At 42.2% G+C, this 23,683-nt stretch overlaps 2 protein-coding genes across 2 annotated transcripts in view; one reads left to right on the top strand and one right to left on the bottom strand.

Annotated features, from left to right (window-relative positions):
* Positions 1–5,475: 5,475 nt before the first annotated feature.
* On the top strand, positions 5,476–6,924 carry chac1 (ChaC, cation transport regulator homolog 1 (E. coli)). Its single transcript, XM_015058697.1, has 3 exons — positions 5,476–5,839; positions 6,065–6,100; positions 6,209–6,924. Exons 1-3 carry the CDS (start codon positions 5,669–5,671, stop codon positions 6,590–6,592), a joined length of 591 nt encoding a protein of 196 aa, XP_014914183.1. The 5' UTR covers positions 5,476–5,668; the 3' UTR covers positions 6,593–6,924.
* Positions 6,925–8,355: 1,431 nt separating this feature from the next.
* The window catches only part of LOC106963659 (DNA helicase INO80-like), a gene marked incomplete at its 5' end in the record, with an annotated part of 34,574 nt that continues 19,246 nt past the window's right edge, over positions 8,356–23,683 (bottom strand). Inside the window, 10 exons of the mRNA XM_015058695.1 lie at positions 8,356–9,813; positions 10,977–11,192; positions 13,516–13,687; positions 14,110–14,268; positions 14,678–14,766; positions 14,855–14,957; positions 15,051–15,209; positions 15,301–15,373; positions 16,063–16,157; positions 19,420–19,547. Coding sequence (XP_014914181.1) covers positions 9,602–9,813; positions 10,977–11,192; positions 13,516–13,687; positions 14,110–14,268; positions 14,678–14,766; positions 14,855–14,957; positions 15,051–15,209; positions 15,301–15,373; positions 16,063–16,157; positions 19,420–19,547 — 1,406 coding nt within the window. The remainder of the gene's footprint in view (positions 9,814–10,976; positions 11,193–13,515; positions 13,688–14,109; positions 14,269–14,677; positions 14,767–14,854; positions 14,958–15,050; positions 15,210–15,300; positions 15,374–16,062; positions 16,158–19,419; positions 19,548–23,683) is intronic.

The raw sequence follows: 23,683 nt of genomic DNA, 5'->3' as shown, positions 1-23,683 counted from the left end.
TGTACAGTGCAGGCAGCTTATTGCAATGTGTAATTTAAATGAAAAAAATTACTAATAAGAAGCTCTCTCAAATATTTAAGATTTTGTCTTGTATCAGAAGGTCAAGTTTCTGGGTACCATCTTGGTTAAGAGTTATGGCAGAATGGAGCAGGAGATGGATAGATGCATTGAGGTCTTGTCTTGATGTAAATCAGCCTGGTCTGTTAGGGTGAAATCGAACAAAGTCAACACATAAGGAGGTTTATCATGAACAGGAAAACAATACCCTGGATGCGAGCAGCTAAAATGGTCTTCTACTGTCAGACAGCTGCAGTCACCCTTAGAGAAAGGGTGGGATCCTCCACATTAAGCTGAAGAGAGTATTTGCATTGACACCAAGGTTCCCCAACAGTTGCATCTGGCGCTTTATTTCCCCAGGACGCACTTAAAGGCCTTGTACCTAATCAAAAACATCTGGCTTCACATATACATAAGGCAGGGTGTCATCAGTGTACCATTCAAAACTGACACATGTCACTGTATCAAAAACATGTACATAATGGTTTTTATTCAAACAACAGGACTCCAGCAACTACTAGACTGCAGCGCCCAACAATTCTTGTAGAATCGGTTCTCTTCAGAAGCGATGTTTCTGAAAAAAACTATCCTTAGCTCAAGTCCAGTTATCATATTTGTCTCGGCACACTTTACCAAGACATATCGAGTGTATGTTGGATTCATAAATGCTGTACCATCGATCCTGATTAGATATCCTACTGTCTATAAGAGGTTGGAATCAGTGGTGTCACATGCAGCGTTGAGGTCCAGCCCTAAACACAACGACTAGGTCACATAGAGACAAAAAGCTCCCTTTGCTTATAGCATCACAACCTCGAGTAATTCCTGGAAACGCTTTTGGCTCCTACTCCACTCACCCGCCCTTTCTCTCTCTGTATCTCTCTCTCTCTCTGGCCCCTAAATTGGCTTGAAATTCAAATCCGTTTCCAGGGAAACCACCCCCTCGAGCTGGAAATGGTGAAACAAAGCCAAGGCGCGGGGCAAAGGGGAACCTCAAGCCCCTCACCCCTCTCGTAATGCTCGTGTAGCCAGCCAAACAGATGCCGTGTGGGGGGAGCTCGCAGAGTGAGTCTGCGGTGCCATAAAAACAGCAGCATATGCCATGCCTCTCACCTCGTGTGCATGACCCACACTGCGCACAAACCTCCTCCCATAAAAAAAAAAAAAATCTTGCAGGCTCCCCAACTGCCTGCTTCCCCCATCAGGGTTAGGAGCAATATTTCAATGCCCGGTACTATACCATCCACTCCAGTAAACAAAGCTGGGGGAGAGGCCCTGGCACGGGTCCCCCACGTCACCAGAGGGGAGGGCCAAACCAGATGGAAGCCAGTGAATCTGGGAGGAATCCACATAAATAAAAAGGAATCTGCTTTAGAAAAGTTGTCAGAACAAACTGATTAATCTAGACTGCTCCAACAGATTGTTGCTCAAAACGACCCCGTCTTGTCTTATTCTTCATCGCTCGTCCGGATTTTTGAAAATACCTTCTGCCTCCAATTAACAGAGATCCTGTAAGAGTCAACACCCACTAATCAAGAGCAGTCAACACTCGGCGTAGAATTTTTATTTTTTTTTTCCGTTTGTTTGTTTATTTTTTTGCCCTCCAAGCGCACATCCTGTCAACAGTTTGACCTGGGCATCCTCATCTCCCAGGTTATAAAATTATGGCAAAAGAAAAAGAAGAAAAGTTTAGAAACGGGAACTTCCTGCTCCGCTCAGGAAAAACTTAGATGCCACCGCAATGATTAATCATCCAGTTAAAGCAAATCGTGCTTTGGTCTGCTACCTGACCCAACCTGATAGCTCTCAAGAGTTTCTTCCCATGGTCACCGTCCTCACACCAATCAGCAGACACACACACACACACACACCCTGGTTCGCACTTGCTAGGGCTCTGCTCTTTGGCCTCTGGGTGTCCATAACACAGGCCGGCATTTTCATTGTATTATAATCACAGCATCCTGTTTGTGACCCAGTGACATCAGTTCCTGTTTCCTCCTTGATTAAAAAATGCAGAACATGCCGGCGAGGACCAGCGGTTTTTCTCACGCATCGACCTCCCTTCGTTCTGCTCTGGCTCGCGCAGATGACTCAAAGTCTCAGGAAGCAACCTCAAAATAATACAAAGAGTTGCAAGCAAACATTCCCAATCAGTGTTTTTTTTTTTTTTTTTTTTTTTTTCACTGAGGAAATGAGTAACTTTTTCTCTCATTGCCAACAGCAACTTTTCCCATTTCGAATGCAGTCGAGGAATCTGGAAGTTCCTCCGTGCTCCTTGCTTTTGTTTTCCTTTTCTTTAAAGAACTGTTGCTTCCACTCAGGAGCTACAGCTGCTTGTCACCATCTTTAAGTTTCTATTTTAGCATTTGTAGTCATTTAATATTTTAGAAATTCAGTAGTTCAACGCAATACATTTGTTTTTTAGCCACCTGAAAACAAATCATGATGGTTACAGCTGCACTTTCAAAATTAAGTTGTTTTTTTGTTTTGTTTTGTTTTGTTGTCTCTGATTGGTTTAACTTAAAATTGTGCTTTACTCTCTTGTTTTTTTGCTGTTGTGTTTGCAGCTGACTAGCAGTCATGCCTCTCCTCAGCTGCAGTTGTCTCTTTAATTAACACTAGGTGTCAGTAATAACCCCAGGCACAGGAAGGAAGTGGTCAGCAGAAAACCAAACAAAACTCCAACCCCTCTCACGTTCTGTCTATTCGAACAGCATTCCCCATTAAAAATCATTTCAGTTACAAGAAAAGATGCCTTTCTGTATAAGTCAGATAAACCCTCTAGAAGATCTGTTTTTGAAACCAGATATTTGCTTCCCCACCGTAGATAAAGAATCATCATTTTCCCCCTTCTGGAACCAAATCAGTCATTTATTTTCCTCCCGTTTTAGGTTGATTAAGATGACTATAATTACATTTGTTAGCTAAATGCCAGAATAATTACCAAAAGACTTTTTTTTTTTATTTTACTTCAAATTAAGAAGCTTACATTTTACTGGGTGATTTGAAAATAATAGAATAAAAATAAAAATAAAAACAGTCTTTATTGACCTACAGAGGGGAAATTCAGAATTTGGATCAGACATGTGGATTTCCTTGCACAAGCTTTTCAAATTAACTTGCTAGAGTTTTGGCCCATCCTTCCTGGTTGTGACTCAGGTTTGCAGACTGTCTTGCTCTCACATCTTTTTAGCTCTGCATGCAAATTATAATGGACGAAGGATCAGGTCACTCCAAAATAACATATTTTTTGTCCTTAAGTGTTGTTGACGCTGCCTCCACCGTGCTTTACAGGTGAAATGGTGTTCTCAGACTTGCAACTTTATCCCTTTTTGTCCCTCAAAATGTAAAGGGACCAAAACTTTGATTTATCATACCTTGATATATTAGATATACATACAGTAAAGTTCTAATCTTATTTAACGTTGGGTAGTTGAAGAAGGTTACGTGTCTTTTATCCAGTGGGTGTAAATACCTGGTTTGAGCTGCATCAAATCGATCAATCTGTTTTGTTGACGTCACCTGGCGAGTGAAAGCTTGTTTTTGTGCAGATACGACTGACCTGTCCTCGACCGATAAAGAGGTGTAAGCAGGAAACTACAAAAACAACACCAACTTTCCACAAAGCAGGAGCACTGCCTGGCTCTTTACGCAGCCTATTGCCCTTTCTTATCTGACAAAAGATAAGAAAGCAAATAATCTATTTGCAGATTATTTCTGTGAATATTTCACAGAGACACTGTGGTGTCAGTGAAGTCACTTGCTCCGAGATATGGTGCACATGGAGATGAAAGAGCGAAGCGTGAGGGGCTGCAAGCTCGTGCCTCATAGAGGGTCGTTCAGTCCTTTCCTGGACTGGATCTATGAGGAGATGATACACTTGAGTGGCCTCTTATTAAACAGATAATGCCACCTATTTATAGATAATCTATTTATTGAGCAGAGATGAGCTTGTACTGTTCGCTGTATTTAAGATCTGACGGTAGAGGGAGGTATCTTGGTATGTTTTGAACAAACCCTACAGCTGTTTGGTCATCTCCTCATCCAGTATGTTCTCCATGGTGGCCAGCGGTTGAAAAGAAGTCAGTTTTTCTTTTATCTACTTTTATTTTAGAAAGATTTATTATTCCAGATGGGTAGTCTACGTGAACAAAAAATAATAATTACCCAACATGTTTTGATAAACAGAACCTGCTCATGTGTGTGCATAGAAACTAAAACAAATTTCCTGTTTACTGCATTCTGACCCAGTGGATTGCCACACATATTCCATTGAGTATGTCATGGTGACCCTCTGCTGGACTGAGCAAATACCTGAAATGTCACCAGATATTTATGTGTATAAACACTTCCCTCAACAATTCTCTGCAAGTTCAAGAGGTGTGGTATGAAAGGAAAGTTGATCTTAATCCAACTCTTGGATACTTGAGCCGTGAAACCGGATTACAGTTCATATATGTTTCAGCCTAATGTAAACATCCATATAAGGCTTTGATTAAACTCCCATCAATCTAATCATAACCATTTGTACTTTCTTTAATTTTACTGAAAAGGAAAGCTATTTACGTTTTAATTGAGACAACTGTAACTAAATTCAGTTCAGTTTAATCATTCAAAGGTCAGTTCACAGAATTTACAGAAAAAACCTGAGGCCTTGAAATAGTACATTCACATTATTAATAAAGTTTATATATATATATATATATATATATATATATATATATATATATATATATATATATATATATATATATATATATATATATATATATATGATGCAACGTCTTTGTATGTTACTAGCTTGCTGCAAGAGATCTGAAATGCTGAGCTAAGTTGCATCAGCCAGATAAAGTAAAAAGACTGACAGCAAGATGGACCAATCAAAAATTGGGTACATTAGAGTGAAAGTTCAGTGACAAATCAGTGTGTAAAATGAAACTACGTCATAACTGGAATTCGGACTAATCATATGTCGAGTGTAGCTCTAAGTCCCGCCTTACTTCAGCGCACCGAAAATTGTTTGGCTAAAAAGGACTGGAAAGAAAGACTGCATGCATATCATTGGTCGAACGCATTAGTGAGGCTCCGCCTAAATTTGCCAGTACTCTATAAATTCTCGAACGTCACCTCGCCATCTTATCGAGGAAATGCGTCAGGCTTGACCAACATCTTCGCGGGGGGGAGAACACGACAACCAGCGGCGTATTTAGAACGGTTACATCTCGAAAACCTCGATCTTTACATTCATTTCTCTTAAGCTAAACACCTTCACAGGCCGGCGCAGCGGCTGGCCAAACAATTTTGTCGTTTTTTTCCCCCCCTTCGTATCGAGCCACAAGGCCCAAGCGGCTGCCATGGATTTTTAAGGCATAATGCGGCAACTCTAATGCAATGGCGATGCACAGTGCAAGGCAAAACCAACCCCGAAACTCCATCTTCGCAACTGCCAAGCAGTTGGGCTCCAATACCGGACGCGGTATCCCTGCGAGCCAACCGGTACCTCTCCTCCTGGACCGGAGGAAGCTAACGCTAACCACCAGCTAGTCACCTCACAGCTGATTTCTTTAAAAATCCCATCGATTCCATTTGAACGTCAACACTACCGATCAACATGAAACCTCAAGACATCATCGCAGGGAAGAGCAGCCTGTGGATCTTCGGGTACGGGTCGCTGGTGTGGAAGCCGGACTTCAAGTACAAGAGGAGCGAGGTCGGTTACATTGAAGGCTACAAGAGGCGTTTCTGGCATGGAGACAACTTCCATCGCGGGAATGATGAGTCGGTGAGTTTGAAAGGCGGGTTTAGATGCTTGACGTACGTGGTGGTTTCTAAAGGTTGGCTCGGGACCCCCATTGTGGTTCGTGAAGCGCTTAGTTGCGGACATTAGATAATACCCAGAAATTTTAAATAAAATTACAATTGAAACTGCTATTGTCTTAAAGAATGACTTCAGTTTTAACATCAATTATTTACAATGATTGTAACCCATTTGTGTTCCTCCCCTCAGCCCGGAAGAGTGGTGACGCTGATCGAAGACGATGATGTAAGTGGAACTTCTTCCTACGCATCTGAAGCTGCTGTGGAAGTTCCCCCACCGACACCAAAGCTGACTTTCTTTCCCCCCTTTTTTTTTTTTCTGTTTCCCCCTCAGGCGACCACTTGGGGTGTGGCTTTCGAGGTGTCGGGCTCACAGCTGGAGGAGTCCCTCAAGTACCTCAACGTCCGAGAGACGGTCCGTGGCGGCTACATCACCAAGATGGTGGATTTCTTCCCGCACGGAGAGGACCGGTCTCCCGTTCAGGCGCTGGTGTACATCGCCACCGCCGACAACCCCCTCTTCCTGGGGCCGGCCAGTCCGGAGGAGATCGGCGCCCAGATTGCCGTGTGCAGAGGGAAGACCGGCCACAACCTGGAGTACCTGCTCCGGCTGGCGGAGTTCATGAGGAGCAGCTGCCCCCACGTGGAGGATCACCACCTGTTTGCTATCGAGACGGCCGCTCTGACTGTGGTGTCTTATCTGTTAGCAGCTCAGTAGCTCGTACCCTTTGTTTCACTAGCCTAGGATGCCAAACTCTCGAGAAAGTTGTAACCCGTCACGTCAGTTCGGTTATTTTCTGTAGTTTCAGACATCATGCTAGTATTTGAATGCGTTATGCCACCAGAGTAACAAAAGGGAAGTCTGTCGATAAATCACTAAGACTTGGAACACGGTTTGTTTTTCCTCAGTTCTGAAGCCGTCCAGTTCATTAAGCTACCGGAAGATGTTTACTGTAAACAAAACTCACTAGATGACTGTGGTGTGTTTGTGAAGCAACATCCATCCAGTTTTATGTCAAAACACCAATAAAAATCTGGACAAGAGAAAAATAAATTGCCTCTTTATTGTGCAGGGTTGGATAAGCAGCATCTATTATACTAAACTGTTTATTTAACCCCACTGACCTGTGGTGTCCTAACCAATTTTGCTTTAGAGACTCGAGGTAAAGCCTGGAACACATCCTTTTTAAATCCATGGTCTGGATTTGACTGGGTTGTGTATTGTGTGTGTGTGTGACCACAGGAATACATGTAACAGGGTTGGACACTCCCAAACTGACCGGGGCAGCTTGTACTTTGGACACCATTCAAGTAGTCTCTTTAGGTGCTCCGGTTTGTGTAACTGGCCGGGAGTAAACCCAGACCTGGAAGTCCTATGTTTACAAGCTTGATCTGTTGATACAGAGGGTTCTGAAGAGCTGACTGAGTCTCAACATGAAATTATTTAAACCCCAGTGAATTGGATTAGGCAATCGCATTGAAACTCCCCAAATTTCCCCTAATTTGATACATTTAAGCCTTGCAGATTTGGAGTGGGGGAACCACACCACGGTTTATTTGACTTTGTTTTGGAAGAATCAGACTTTTATTGCATCTATGAAGCATTAATGCATAAAAAATGCACTTGGATATAGCAGTGTTGTCTATAGTTAATAAAAAAAATCATGTGGAAATATTGGAGCAATAACTCAATCAAAGCATTAGTGAAAGCTTGGCCAAAAATGGATTCGAAATAAATCAGGGGCCTCTGGAGCCACAAGTGGGTTTTTGGCCCTTCTACATACAAAGGCTCTCAATAACTGGCTAAAAATTATAAACAAGTAAAGTTTATAAATACAGATATGTCGCTTTTAGCAGTTTTTCCATTGAATAATTGCTGTAACACTCCAGTAACATTCATTCAGATCCATTTCTCTCAGTATTAGGCTGGAAACTGTGCAAATAACACATAAGACGATGGATATATATCTTTTTGCAAAAGTTTTTTTATTTTGAAACGTGGAAATAGAAATAAAATGGTTGTTCTCTAAAAATAACAGATTTTCTGAAGTAGATATGTATCAAAAAAGAAAAGATGTGTCCAAGCAGGTCTGCCTTCAAAACTGACTTACATCTAGCAATTCTGTTAGGAGGAATGGGCCAAAACTTCGGCAAACTATTGCTATAGACTTGTGGATTAATAGCTGACATGTTTCACCCAAGTCAGTTTAAAAGGCAATTCTAAACCAAAAAAATATATAGAAATGTGTTTAAATTGTTAGCTTGAAGAAAGTAAGAGCTAATTCCCTCACACATAATTCTGGCATTTAGCAAACAGAAATCATTTTAGCAACTAACTAGCCTAAAACAGGAAAAGTTTGATTTACGGTCAGTGAGGGAAATGTATTTGTATATAACACTTAAACATCTGACATCAACTGTATACGTTTTCTTTGGACATAACTTCGAGGGATGAAAAATCAGAAGCCGTCACACAAGAGAGAAGGTTCAAATTAAAGCACCTTTATTTTTCACCTCACACCTCCATGGAGTAAAACAGCTGATCCATCTCTTCACATGTACCCAATCTATAAAAATAAAACAGGCGGATGAGAGAGAAAAGAGCCACAGGGCTTCTCTCATCTTTATGTACATCAAATATAGAACTTTCAGTTTTCATCACAATATTAACAGAGAAACAAAACAAACAAACAAAAAAAACCCAGAACGAATGTAGTGCTCAGGTTCGGGACACTCAACGTGAACCTTTTCGTTTTTATTCTAAAAACGCACGAGAAATCCACAAACAGGTCGTCACAGAAATGTCATGAAAAGTAAAAACAGCGACTGAATTCACATTTTACAGTTGTACATGTGACTTCCATCACAATTAATATAAACTCCCCATTGTAAATGCAAAAAAACAAACAAAGAAATAAAAGTAATAACTTATAATAGCAAACAACCAAATAATCTGAATCAGTATTTTAATTGTTAGCAGCACGGCTGAGTCAACCAGCACACTTCCATTTGAAATATATATCTTTTAAATTTCTTTACACTATTCTTCTTTTTTTGGACAAAAATATCATTTTCACGTGGATTTGGGAATACTCGAAAAGCGTAGTTGAAAAGGGTTTTCCGTCGCCATGTTGGTCCGCCTGCTTAAATCCTCTGTTAGAAAAATAAGGGCTTTAGTAGAAAAGCTGTAGATATACTTGGGGAGGGACGGCGTGGGCGGAAGGGGGGGGGTCGACGTTAGAAATTCGGATTCCTCCATGGCATCGAACTGAGCGTACATATCTACGGAACAATTAAATAACCTAGTGCACATCTATGATACTAGTTAACACCCAAAGAATGGAAGACACGGCTCAGTGACAGAGGTTCATCACTAACTTGTCAAAGAGAGAAAAAATAAAAATAAAAATTGAAGAACCCCCTTTTGCGGCTTCTGATCGGTCTCCACAAGCACTTGGAAGCGCTCTCGTTGTGACGCCGACGAAAACCGCCCGAGCCTCGGCTAACTAATATACATCCAAACAAAACTGGAACAAGGAAAAAAAGACCAACCATCAGACTGATGTGTGTGTGTGTGTGTGTGTGTTCAGTTTCTGAGCCAAAAAAGGGCAGAGCGTTGTCTTCCACAAAATGGGTAGTAAATACTGCACTCTCTTTATGAGCGTAGGCATAAAGCGTCAGAGGGATTCACAGTGAGCAGCAGGTCAGGAACCAATCTGTGCCTTCATCATCGAGCCCCGGGGCCGCCGGGGCCCTTGCCCTTCCTGGCTGCGCCGTGGCTGCTGTGGTGGTGGCCGTGGGCCAGCTGCGTGTGGGAGCTGTGGCCGGAGGGCGCTCCTTTGGCGAGGGGGGAGGAGCTTCGGCTGGGGTTGAAGGCGGGGGCCGTGGCCGGTCGCGCCAAGGAGGGCTGCAGGGGGCCGGTGGCGGCGGAGAGGCCGGCTGAACGGAGGGACAGAAAGCACATTGTTACTCTGCTTGTAAAAAAAAAACCCAACTAGTTACGGCCTAGTAACAGTTTTAGTGCACAGTTTCCACTGTTAATTGACCAAAGACGTTCTTTCACTATCCGGGGGAACGTTTTCTACGAGGCAAACCGAAAAGGTCACAGGATCTTTAATGTTTGTTTGTTTGTTAGCTCAATTAATGTGAAACAGGGATTTTGCATTAAAAAAAAAAAAAAAAAAAATCTCGGCCCAAAAAGGAAACAATGAGACGCTTGGAGCAGCGCGGTGGTCCAGTGGCACGGGCGTAAGCAGTAAACAAAAAAGGAACGGCGTCGAAAGAAAAACTGTTTTTACAAGTAGCACAAAGACCGCAGGCGGCCAAACATAACAGTTTCAGCAGCATTGGATTATTTTGCAACAACAGTGAAGATTGCCACAGAGCAGAGGTCTGCAACCTGCGGCTCCAGAGCCACATGTGGCCCTCCGGTCCCTCCAAACTGGCCCTTAGACAACCAATGAAATAATTTGAACTATAAAGGAAACAGAGGCACTTTAGCAGCTCTTCTGTATCTTCTTATGCAATAACGACAAAGAGTATCTACAACAGAAAGGCACCAATGGTACAAAGCTTTCAAAAATATATATTTTTTTATATTCAAACTATGTGCTTTTATATTATAAAGTGGACGACCTATTTTTCCTAATTTTGATTTTATACGAAAAGGGCTCGCTCAGCTGAAGTTGTTTTCTTTCTATGTAAAAGTTAAATGATTAATTTTGTGTCTGATTTGGAAAAAAAAAGTTGAACTTTCTTAGCTTTCAAAATGAAACATTTTATCAAGTACATATTTGATCAAATCTATCTTGCTTCGCAGCTCTACACAAACGTTATTTCGTGGCAGTAGGGACAAAGCTGCTCCATTCAAATCTTTCAATTGTAACACAAACTTTAATGTCTTTTCTGGTTGCGAAATGGAAAAAAAAATGATTGTTGGTTTTTATAGATGATCTTCATATAAAACTGGGAGAAATGTGGCATTATTATCAAAGAGCCTAGAGATCCGATTTAAAATTGTTTTTGCATCTGTTCAGTCAGTGGCACAATTTTCAAATTAAGACCGGCGTTTAATAGCGAAACGTGTTGCCGTAGAGACCGACCTTTGGAGACACTGTATCCGTAAGCAGCGTAAGCCGCTGCTGAGGCGGCTGCCGCCCCAGCCTTCGCCCCCGCCATGGCCGCCGCGCTCCCAGCTGTTGACTTCCGGCCCCGGCCCTTCCCTCCGGACTTGGCGGCTCCTCCGGATCCTTTGGGCCGCCCGCGACTCCGACCGGACCGGCCTCTGCCTGGGCTGATCGAGTCGGAGGCTGAAACACCTAGAGACGCAGAGAGAGAGAGAGAGAAAGAGAGAGAGAGAGAGAGAAAAGAGCTTTGTTTATTTTCTAATACTGGGTTCCAGCAAAAGTTCTCCATTTCAAAATACTTTTCCATCCTCGGATTTCCAGATATTCTGACACTGAAGTATGAAATGACAAGACATGGAAGTGCACTTTTAAACTATGTCACTGGAGAAAGTGTTTTTTTACTAAATCTATATGAAATCATTACCTAATATGGATTTAACCAATATAAAAAGTAGCAATACTTTTAATTTCATCATTTTCAACCACAGGTTTAGTTTCAAACTAGAGGCCAAAAAAAAAAGGCAGAAAAATATTCCTTTTTTATTTTTTGAACACGTAACACGTTTATCTGTAAGATCTCTGATAGCAACTCAAATATTAATAGTTAATATTCCATTTGCAATGGGCTAAATCTAAAGATAAATGACATTGTTTAAGTATCTTTTTTTTTTCAGAAAACTAGATTTTTATCTTTTAGGTAATAAAATAAAAGAGTAAAGTCTGGAAATTCAACCTTCCTTTCATAATTTTTTTTTTTTTAATTTTGAAGACAGTTTATGAAACCTCGCAAGGATAATAAATTTATCAACTTCACAGACATGTAGTTTCCGTAAAAAGGCCTGTCTTTACCACTTTACAATCAAATCACAAAGAAATCCCACACATAATGTATGAGAGCTGCTGCTTGACTTGGCCTCGACTCACTTCGCTAAACATACTGCGGTAATTTTACGGCATTAAAGAACCTTAAAACATTAATCATCTTATAATTGCCATAAATACAGACTCAAGCAAAAATATTACTCTCCATTTTCCATACTGCTTGCAAAATCGGATCCAGTGCTTGGCTCCGTGGCAGCGCGTCTACTCCAGGGTTAGCTTCTCCTCTCTCCTTCTCCCACTACCCACATCACACTGGTGGTCTAGTTTATGTGAATGATCCGCTCCATTTGATGTGCCACACAGCCTGTAATATCACCAGCAGCAAGGCATGCGTGAACGTTTTCCTTTCTTTCGCTGCATTCCTGCTCGAAAGTCACTCGTCTCTGTCGTTTCCCTTATATGTCCGCGTTGGCCGGCGGATCCTCCGTTCGCGACGGATCTCTCGGACCCTTCATCAAGCCGTCGTCGGCTCTCTGAAGCCATCGACTTCCCTCCAATAACACGAGGCCCGACGATCAGCAGGAATCAATTCTCTTACAGACAGGAGGCTCTTAGCACGGCTCAAAGAAATCCAGAGTGGGTTTCAACGACGCCCCGATGACGGCAGCGAGTCCAAAGTGTGTCATTTATTTCCCATTTTCAGAGTAAATGAAAGACAGTAAATCTCTATCAAATCTCTATGAAAATAAAATCATAAAAAGCAAAAAAAAAGAAAAAGAAAGTAATAAAGGGCATAAGTGGAGCATCAAAATGGGAAAGTTTTCTTTTTTTAAATGTCTTCCAAATGTTGTTTTTTTTTTTAGACCAATGCAAAATACTGCAAAGTTGTGAACAGGGCTGGATTTACAAGGATCTGGGCCCCGGGGCCAGAGCCAGTTTTGGTGCCCTGTCTACTACAGAAAAAAGCTTCTGCTAATGTAAACTATAATACATTAACAGGTAGTCCTACACATAAGCAGGTATGAACTGAGGCATGGTGGGTTTAATGTTTCCTCTGGGCAGAAGCTCCATGTTGTTCCCCCCAAAAGTGAACTGTAACTTCATAATTTTCCAAATACTTCGGTATTGTTTGTGTTTATAAAAATCCCAAAATGTTAATATAATTCGCTTGGTATGGAGTTATAAGTTTTATATAAAGAACCACACCTAATGCAATACCTGCATTATTAAATAAAAAGATATGTAAAGAACCTCCAGAGGTTCGGGGCTTCTGGCCCTTTAAGTCCTTTTCTAAAACTCTGGTGCAGGATGTGACTCAAACTGGAAATTATTCACAGTTTGTTTTCTTTAATATATATATATATATATATATATATATATATATATATATATATATATATATTAGAAAAGTAAGTTGTGACTTTTATATTCAGCCTCATTTACTGCAGTAACCGTTTGTATCCAGGGCAACCGGCAGCCTTCAGAAATCACCTATTTCGTAAACAGAGTCCACCAGATCGTGACTTAATCTCATGTTTGTTCAATATTAAGCTTTCTACTTGCATTCAATAACTTTTTCTACAGGTCCTCAGTGTGTAGTGTACAGTTTAAAAACTCCCACAGAGGAAAAAAAATTAGGAACAGCAAAACCCTAAATTCGTACGCCAAGCACACAGTATTTTTGACTCCTCACCGTTCATGTTGTCAGAAACCGATCCGGTCACGGAGGCGGGGGAGTTGGTGGCGCGAGACTGCGGCGCTGACGAGACGGGATCGTCCACGATGACCAGCATGTCGCTGCTGCTTTCGTCGGCGTCGGCGTCCGGCGGCAGAGAGCCAGGCTGCAGCTCGCTGCTCAGAGAGATCTGGCCACGCACAGACGCACACACAGACACACACACAGGCTGGGGGTCAGAACCACGGCGGGGGGGGAGGGGAGGCGGATCAGGAACCGGGTCGGTAGTGCAAAAGGGCGACGAGGAGAAGGACGGAAAGGAAAGGAAGCAAAGGGCGCGACAGGAGTGTTTAATAAAGAGAGCGAGAGTCGATTAAAAAATGAGGGAGAAATAGTAACAAATAAACAGATATATGAAAAAAAAAAAGAGACAGAGGTTTCAAAATGCAAATAAAATATGAAACATCATGTTGCACAGCAGGAGATAAAGCTAGTAAAAGGCAGCCAAGACTCTAAACTCTGGATGACGCACTTATTTAATCTATTTATCGCCTAGTCGTTGACCGAGATTTCAACAAACCCCCCAAACCTCCGAGTCCCAAACCGCCTCACCTCGCTAAACGGACTGGGCATGGCCGAGTCCATCTCCACGCTGATGAACGAGTCGTCCCCGTCTGCGGACAGGTTGGAGTTATCGGCCGAGGGTGCGTGGGAGATCACCAGGTTCATCTCCTTCCTCCTCTTGTTCTCCGACTCCTCGTTCTTCTTCTGCTAGAAAGAGGAGAGCCGAAGATGGATGCGGTGGATTTGTCAGGATTCATTTAGATCTTTTCGACTTTTCCGGACTCCTTTTTGAGGACTCTTCTAGACAGATATCAAAGTTTATCACGAGTTGACGACGAATATTTCTATAGTGGTCGGGTTTTAAATGTGGAAACTGCAGGAAAAACACACAAGAAGGAAGGATGGATATGGGGAAGTGGCAGGGTTCACCCACTTTTCCCACAGTGAAATTCAAGCATTTTGAAGGACCACAAAACCCTGAAGCAGGTGATTGGGTGGCTGTGGCGTAAGGAGCCTGAAGAAATCAGTATTTTTCTATACATTATTTTCTTTCCACACAAATTCAGACCTTGAACATCTCCTGCTACGTTGTGTGGTTTTATCACTGTGCCGATACCTTCTCTGCGTACTTCTCCCTCTTCCTCTTCCTCTCCTTCACCTTGCTGCTCTCCTCCTGCTGCCTCTTTTCCTCCTGTCTTTGGCGCACTGCAGGAAGAGACACGTCACGTTTTATCTCCCCTTCTTCCCAACATCTCTCCCAGCGTTACTTTTGCACCGAGAGGCGTGCGCTCACGTTTCTTCTCCAGCTCGTCGTCGTCCAGGAGCAGACTGACCACCTCTTTGGGCTTCAGCGTGTCCGGTTTGAAGTTGCCTCCGGAGATGACCACCCTTTGGATCTGAAGAGATAAATCCCACGTGAGATTAGCTCGTCTCCGCAGACACGTGCGCAGTCAGATCTTATGTTAGCATTTTGCGGGAACTTTAAGGACCTCGCTCTTCTCCTTGGCGCGCTGCAGGATCCTCTCCTCGATGGTCCCCTGACAGATGAGGCGGTAGACGGTCACCTGCTTGGTCTGACCCAGGCGGTGAGCCCGGTCCATGGCCTGCTGGTCCACCGTGGGGTTCCAGTCGCTGTCGTAGAAGATCACCTAAAGACAAGAACGAGGAAGTTAGCCTTTTGCGCGATTGTTCCAATTCAAATTGTCGAAGCGCCGGTAGTCGGCGAAACGCGGAGCTCACCGTGTCCGCAGCGGTCAGGTTGATGCCAAGTCCTCCGGCCCTCGTACTGAGCAGGAACACAAAGATGTCCGTACTGTGGAGGGCAGAAAGCAAAACGGTGAGGTTTTAAAAATAATAATAATAATAATAATATTTTGACATTGCATCTAATTTCCCACACATTCTCTTTCTTAGTTTCAAAATAAACAAAGAAAAAAGCTAATCAAATATCTTAGGAGTTGTGCGGAAATGTTGAACCCGTTGTTGGTTGGCTTTCTGTGACAGACATTTAACCAAGTGAACAGCCAGTTGTTTAAAAATTACATCTTATTTTTGCTTGCAAAACTGCACTTGGGGCACTTAGAAGAAATCCAATGATTAGGAAGAAATTGGAACAAATTTTAGTGTAAAAAATAATAAAAAAGCAGAATCAGAGAAGTCTGTTTTGTTTATTTTCTCCACATAAATCATCTTCTTCAGTTCCCACTGGTCACCCCCCGCGCTCCCACTTCTTTCCAGTAACTCTCTGCACCTCCCAGTTTGAAAACCACCGTCCCGAATGCAAACAATGGAGTAACACAGGGGCCTGTGAGCCACTGCACTAATGTGATCCAGAACACGTGGACGCCAAAACACAGGCGGACACACACATGCTTCTAATATCTGGACACTTGATAAAACTGTTTACTGATTGCTATAATATACAAAAAGGCCAAATTACACGGCGTTATTAGCAAGGAGAAACATTCGGACTCAGCCACAGACAAAAACCACACGACTCACCGGCTCTGGAAGTCGGCCACCATGTCTCTGCGTTCGGAAATCTTGGAGGACCCGTCAAGGCGAATGTAGGTGTGTTTTCGATAAACCATGTACTCCTGGAAGGAAATCAAACGACCGAAAATGTTCAAATGGAAGGGTGATGTCCAGTTTTCAATATTTAGAGCAACCAAACATGAGTGACCTCGGCGGCCTGGAGGCCCTCGCTGACGGAGGAGTGATATGGAGGCAACAGTTTGTTAAAACAAAGTTGTCACAAACGATCCAGGAGAAATGACAGAGTAGCTGCTGATTAGACAAACTACTGCGCTTGCTTCCCCTTTTCAAACAGAATGAATAAAATGGGTCAAATCCTGCATTATGCTTCTGAAAAAGCACAAAGTCGGGAATTCGGTGAACCGTCAAGGATCGGATTTTGAAACCTACTGACGTTTTTCCTGCGGACTTGTTGAAATCCGAGGGATTTTTTTTAACCTCTGCTTGCAGAAACAATAACAATAATTAAAAAAAAATCATCACAGCGACTGCAGATTGACCTTAACAGGATCTCAAATATGTAATTCTACTTAAGTCTTCCTCTAAGGAACAGATAGACCCAGCAGTGCTATCGATTTCATTTTAGGAGTTGAGAAATATTCCTCTTTATCACAATAATCTGTCTGCGATGGCAGCATTTATTGTCCAAAAAATATCCTAATTCTCCCTTTTGTTTTTTGCATTCATTTGCTAAAACCCAGAGAGACACTAAGAAATGTAGACACTGATACACCGACACTATATCCTCCCAGAAGTCTGCTAAACTGCCCTGTGTGTGTTGGCGCGTGTGTGTGTGTGTGTGTGTGAGGGTCTGAGGAGCAGGAGCGCTGATGAGGTGACGCGCTGAGCCCTCTTTAAGTACCGCCGTGAACTTGCGACCTCCTGGTTACAATGCGTGAGTGCCGCCCCCCCAAAGCAACGCAGCAGTCACAATCACTAAAACCAATCAGGGTTCACCTCACGCAATCATTAGCGACGATAGCAACGATTTGACACCATGTTTTCTGCGACCCTCTTACCCCCAACACACACACACCCACACCCACCAACCCACCCCTTCCAGACCTCCGTTATGGCACCCGGGCCCTCGGTCCCACCAGGGCCTGCCCTCCTTGGTCTGTCTGGCTCTGTTCCCAACAACCCCATCTGCTCTGAATGAACACTACATTAGGAACCATTAGCACGTTCTGGTCTCCAAAAATGCTCCCAATCTTCTGGGACAAGGTTCTTGTTTCTTCCCAGAACAAAGTCACCCAAGAATAACACGGAAATGATCGGGACGGAAGTTTCAGGGACAGCATCTTGGCCGTTGTTTCTTAGAGAGAGCAGAAAGACTGAGATCTTGACCTCTAACAGCTGCTAAGTTTCTTTAATAGTCAGCTTTAGGGCTTTTATTCCCCCCCACAAAGCATAGATGACATAATATGTGGGTAGTTTAACACAGATGACATGATTTAAGGAATACGTTTAGGTCATGCTCAATTTCTATGCTTTATTTTTTTCATTGAACCATCAAAAGCTCGTTAGGGATTGAATTTAAATAATAATAATAATAATAATAATAATAATAATAATAATAATAATAATAATAAAAGAATCTTAGTACTGGATACAGAAAACAGGAACTGTGATGATTTTAAAATAATCATCACAGTTCCTGTTTTCTGCCCTTTTTTAATTTTATTTTGGATGTTTGCAGCCAGTTTAAAAATGTTCTAGCAAAGAGAAGAACTTTATTAACACTAAATGATCTAAAACAAGAAAATTACAGTCTGAAAATTGAAATATCTGATTTGAACTGATAAACAGAAGGCGAGAAGAGATGAAAGGGAAATTTAATTCCTGAAATTATTAATAAAATCCCCTCCTGATGTTGGCATCACTCAGTCATGTTCTTCTACCCCTGTTGCAAACAATGTTACAGGTTTTTAACTGGCAACTTGTTTTCTAAGCAGCCAACTCAAAAAAAAAAAAAAAAGGAAGGTATCGTCTTGGCAGGTAATTCTTGCTGTCGGGTTCATTTTCTTCAGGCTGAGCTGATCTTGCTTGTCCATCACCCGGCAAAATGACGCCACCCAATAAATCAGCAGCCAACAAGCCACAAACTCATAAAATCTAACAGAGATTAGCATCAGCCTCTGCTTTGCTGGAAAAAGGAGCTCTAATTTTGTGGAAATCAAAACCATCTGCAGGATTTCTTTTTTCCATTTTACCAGTAAAAAAGAAACACAATGCAGGAACGCTGCAGCCGGATAGGGTGAACGTATGATTTCATTCCGGATATCTTTTGCCTCTTAGTGAACTAGATGCCGTCACACCTACCCTAAAGCTCCCTTCCATTACATTGTGAGGTCACCTGTCAACAGTGTTCAGTGATTCACGAGGCGCAAAACCTGTGCTGGGAAAGCCGGCGAGAGGGATGTTAAAAGAGAATGGCTAGCCTGCTTTATCTCGGCCATCTTAAGTGCTTTTATCAGTCCTCCGGTCTTAAAGGCGAGGTATTCCTGCCGTTTTCCAGATACGCAGGAAGACGGCCCTTAGCCACCTGGGTCGAGTCCATCTGCCATCAAGAAATTTGGCTATGGAAACAGCACTGCGCCGTGTTCGACAGGGGAAGGAATTCCCAGTGACATCATGCCGGAGATTTTTGGCTCCACAGTGATGTTTGCAACAAACATGGTGGCAACAATAGAGAACTGCATCGAGTTTGTTTGTTGCTGTAGTATTGCCGTCAAGGCTGTGTGAAATTCATTTTTGAACATGGATATAACTTTAAACCTAACAGCTCCCGACCTCTGATCAGGTTTAGCGCTAACCTAGAGGCACGGTATTTGATCTAAAGATATTTTTCATATATATGTTTATTCATTTATTCAATTCAGATAAGAACAAAAAAAAGGTCAGGCGTACGTAGCCATGTTGATAATTTTTCTGGTTTTACCCTAAGGGGGAGAAAAAAAAACTATAATTTTTTCACTTTATCTCTTTTCCATCAAACCGTATTTCTTCCCCCTCCAACCCAAGGATCTTTGCATCTTCTAACTCTTCCCTCTTTCTTCACCGCTTGTAGTTATCCCTCCCATCTGCCTAGTTCCGCTGCAGATGAGACCCCTCTAATTAGCCCCGACCTGATAATTATCCATCTAATAGGCTCGCTAACGAGGGGCAGGCTGGCTTATCAGGGGTGCTGGAGCTCAACAGCTAAGTAACAGAAGGCCTGTGATTCAACAGATCAGTAAACTCGTGTGCTTACATGTACAGTATATGTAAACAGATAAGCTGTGGATATGAAGGGTGTCTGCAGGTGTGTGTTTGTGTCCATACCTCCAGCAGGTCTATCATGCGGGTCATCTGGGAGTAGATGAGGACTCGGTGGCCGTGGGCCTTCAGTCGGTTTAAAAGGATGTCCAAAGTGTGGAGTTTGCCACTCTCTGTGATCAGGCTTTCTTTATCTAAAAGAAATAAATTAAAAAAATAAGGAGATTAATTAACCCCAAACCATTCAAGAAAGAAGATCAAGAAATACGGACGTTGAATTGATGGGAGTCTGTTTTTGAAAAACTAGCTGTGTTTCTTTTTGTTTCTCTACATAAAGAATTTCATGTTTGCATCAATGTCTGATTTTTAAACGGATATGGACGCATAATGTCGTATATATTATATATATATATATATATATATATATATATATATATATATATATATATATATGTATATATATCAGTTCATTGGTTTCAGACAGACAAGATGGTAATGGCGAACCAACTGGACATTGTGGTGGTGGATAAAGAACAGAGGAAAGCCGTTGTGGTGGATGTAGCAATACCAAGTGACCACAACATCAGGAAAAAGGAGCACGAGAAACTGGAGAAATGCCAGGGCCTCAGAGAGGAACTGGGAAAGGCCTGGAAGGTGAAGACCACAGTGGTGCCTGTGGTCATCGGGGCCCTCGGGGCAGTCACCCCCAAACTGGAGCAGTGGCTCAAACAGATCCCAGGAACATCAGACATCTCAGTCCAGAAATGTGCAGTTCTAGGCACAGCCAAGATGCTGGAGGAGAACCTCAAGCTCCCAGGTCTCTGGTAGAGGACCCGAGCTCAGAGGATGAAAGAGAGACCACCCACGGAGGGGGCTGCACATTATACTATCATCATCATCTAATGATGATAGCATAATATCATGCTATACCAGTGTGGAAAATCTTAAATGACAAATATTTGTTCTTGTTACATCTGTCATTAATACAAACTTTTCATGCCCATGACGTATTTAGCCTTCTATGTTAGATAGAATCTCAGCGGTCAAAGACGTCCACACTCAACACAGGCCACTGTGACTAAGATGCTTTAAAAAAAAAAAACTGAAGGGACCCCAGGATTAAACCTTGTGGTACTCCACAGGTGATGCAAAGTTCCAAGTGACACAAAGAAGTTCCTGTTCTTTAGGAAAGACTCAAAAAGTGTCTCTTTTTTGTGGAGAACAGATTGATTTTTCTCATGCATCGCAGCTTTTTGACATTTCTATTTCTGTCACTTCTCATTGAGCGTCACACATGAGACTGTTCACATATAATAGGAGATTTTACTGCATGACTGTTTCGTCTTGCTTTGGGGTTCCCAGGACAGTTACAGTTGTAAAAACAGACAGATGTTATATTAACTGAACTAATTCATCTTTAGCATTTATTATTAAATTAAGTAAGCAAAGCAGTGGCGCTTATCAGCTGACAGCACAATACTGTATTTTAAGAAAGAGGCACAAACAGTGAACAACTGAGCCTCGTAGATTGAGCTGCCGGCACATCAGGTGTTCGCTCGACTCTGAGCAACTGACTGGTGAGAGCAGACTGGACAGCAATCTGACCCCGGCTCTGCTGCTGAAATGGTTCTCTGATGAGGAATTAACAACATGTGGCACAATGGCAGAATGAGGAAAAGGTCACGTTGCTATCGACCCAAAGACAGGCACACTTCGGTGTTTGACCCGGGGGGTCGTGGCACTGGGAGATGACAAACTAAGGCTGACCTGGTTGGCCAGAGGTTACAAGAGGGTCTCAATGGGGCAGTCGAGTCTGTCCATCTACGGTTTGAATTGACAAAAGTCTCCAAAGCACTTGTTTGCAGTTTAAACCTAAACTGTATTCTACATCACTTTCTCAATAATTTCTTACACTTTAATAAAAAATGAACCTCTGGAGAGTTCAGGATCACTCGGATCCTTTTGACATTTACTCAACAGAACTCTATGCTAATCTGTACCCAGACTGAACTCTGAACTGTGACCCCGGCAGGATAATCCCCGAAAAAAAAAAAGGTCATGTCCTGCAGAAGTGTTAAAGAGGAACAAATGGAAAAGATGAATAGGCAAAATGCTCTGGGGAGGTTCTCAAAAGCTCGATGACATTTAGCAGCAAAGAGATGTTAGCCTGGTAAATACTTTAAGTCCCGGTTACATGGATGTAAATATCCTTGAAAACAGGATTAGTTAAAGTCATTCGCTCCCTCTGACAGATGACTTTCAGATTTTCTACCTTTTTACAAAATGAAAAATGCGGGACAAATAACTTTTAAAAAATAATAAGTAAGCAATGTTTCTTGTCGGCGTGATCGTTCCTCAAGAAAGACTTATAGTTTCTGTCGTCTGATGAAGGAAATGGAGAAAAGGAGGATAATAAATGATTTTCTTTGCGCAAATGGAAGAGAGTGATCAAAATCTGAAGCAGATTTTACAAAATACACGTTTTACACCCTAAACCTGCCTTCGCTGCAGCTGGAGCCAGTGCAGCGAGGGAGTATTAGGGCGATTCCGTTTCCGCAAAACCATTCTTTGGAATTAAGAGAGACGGTGATCTTAAAAAGTGTGAGGCAGAGGAGACAGTAAGACTTGCAGCGGATTACACACGAGGAGAGAAAATGGTCCAGACAGAGTGAAAAGGGGATATTAGCCCCACTGGTGACGGTGGTGGTGTTGCGGTTTTGGATCGGACCGGGCCTCCTCACCACATGTGCCAGCCGATCAATCACTGGTGCTGAGTCAAGGGCTCCCTAAAATCCGGCGGGGCACACTGACATGCGAGCAGACAAAGTCACCACTTGGCACAGATATAAATGCTCATATAAGGCAACGGTCTTCAGCTCTTGAAACTCATCTGTTTCTGTTTAGCAGACTCAAGTGTCCAGACGCTACAACTCTCAGTCTCAGTCGACCACGGTGATAACATTACATTCAGATCTGTGTGTATTCGCCTATTTAATAATACCGGTGGGCGGCATTCAATTTACAAAGGAAGTGATCGGCAGAAGGGAAACAGATTGAATCCAACTGTGTTGACAGATGAGGGTGGAAAAAAAAAAAACATCCTTTCAACCATTCAAACTTCTCTAAGCACAGAAGGAGGTGGCTGAGTTCAAAAGCATTTACTGCTGCGTGCAATCTAAATATTGCTGCCGAACTCTTACGCAGGGATGCCAAGAAAATGAATAATTACAATTTGGGAGGGCTTCAGTGGTCTGGGCGATTCTGCCATAACACTTATGGCTCACGTTATGAGCTACATGTGGTTGCAGAGAAATGCACGGCCGCTGCAAACGGCATGCAGTAATAATGCTTTTAAAATGAATGACTAGGGGCTCAGGGAAGCTAAAACTTAAAAGATCGATCCATGTGAAATGCGCAGCATTCGGTTTCTTTCACTTTTCAACCCACGAGCTTTGATGTGTTTTATTGGGGTTTTATGTTATTGGGCAACGTTAAGCAGAGCATAATTAGGAAGTGAAAGGAAAGGCACATGATGGACGGAACATGATGGCTCCTTGAAATGTTCTGAGTTTTTAAATTTTACCCTCGAACCTTGGTCAGGAATACTTTGCAGCGTTACGTCTGACTTTTCTTTTATGCCCCCAAGTTTCACGATGGTGTGTGTTCCCTAATGTTCGCACAACAGCTTGGTTTAAACTGAGATTGACCAACACGTAAGGAGGGCTGAAACGATTAATCGGATTAGATCGGATTATTTGTGATTAATCGCGATTAATCAATTACTGAAATAATCAACTAATTTGGTAATCGATGAATCGTTAGTTGTAGGATAAAGATTCAAAAAAAGATCTATTGCTGAAAGAACACAGTGGGAGCACATATTAAAGCGAAACTTTACAAAAATGAAAACATTTTGCATATAAGATATAAAAAAAAAATCTATCACTCAAGTGTCGGTTTTCGTCTAGTTTAAATTGAGCAAAACCTGTCGATATCCAGGTTTTCATCAGTTAACCCAAAACTTAAACATGGAGAGCTTTTCACATGTTGATGTTATAAGTATTTTTTTTTAGCTGCAGATTCATCTTTTGCTACAAATAATCAAGCGTAAACTAATTTGAAATGCTATGTTGTTGCATGTCTTTATTGGAATTAAATAATTTGTTTATTTGTATATTAATGTATTCATAATGTTGTATAGAAAAGGGCATAAATGAAAAATCTGCAGAATGCGACAATTTTTTTAACCGAATAATCAATTAATAGTCACAGTCATTGTCAGAATAACACCACACACACACACACACATTTTATATATATATATATAAAA

Source organism: Poecilia latipinna, unplaced genomic scaffold, assembly GCF_001443285.1.
Source record: "Poecilia latipinna isolate Pla-1442-1.1 unplaced genomic scaffold, P_latipinna-1.0 Scaffold1565, whole genome shotgun sequence".
Classification (NCBI taxonomy): Eukaryota; Metazoa; Chordata; class Actinopteri; order Cyprinodontiformes; family Poeciliidae; genus Poecilia; species Poecilia latipinna.
This window is presented reverse-complemented; position numbering and strand designations above follow the sequence as displayed.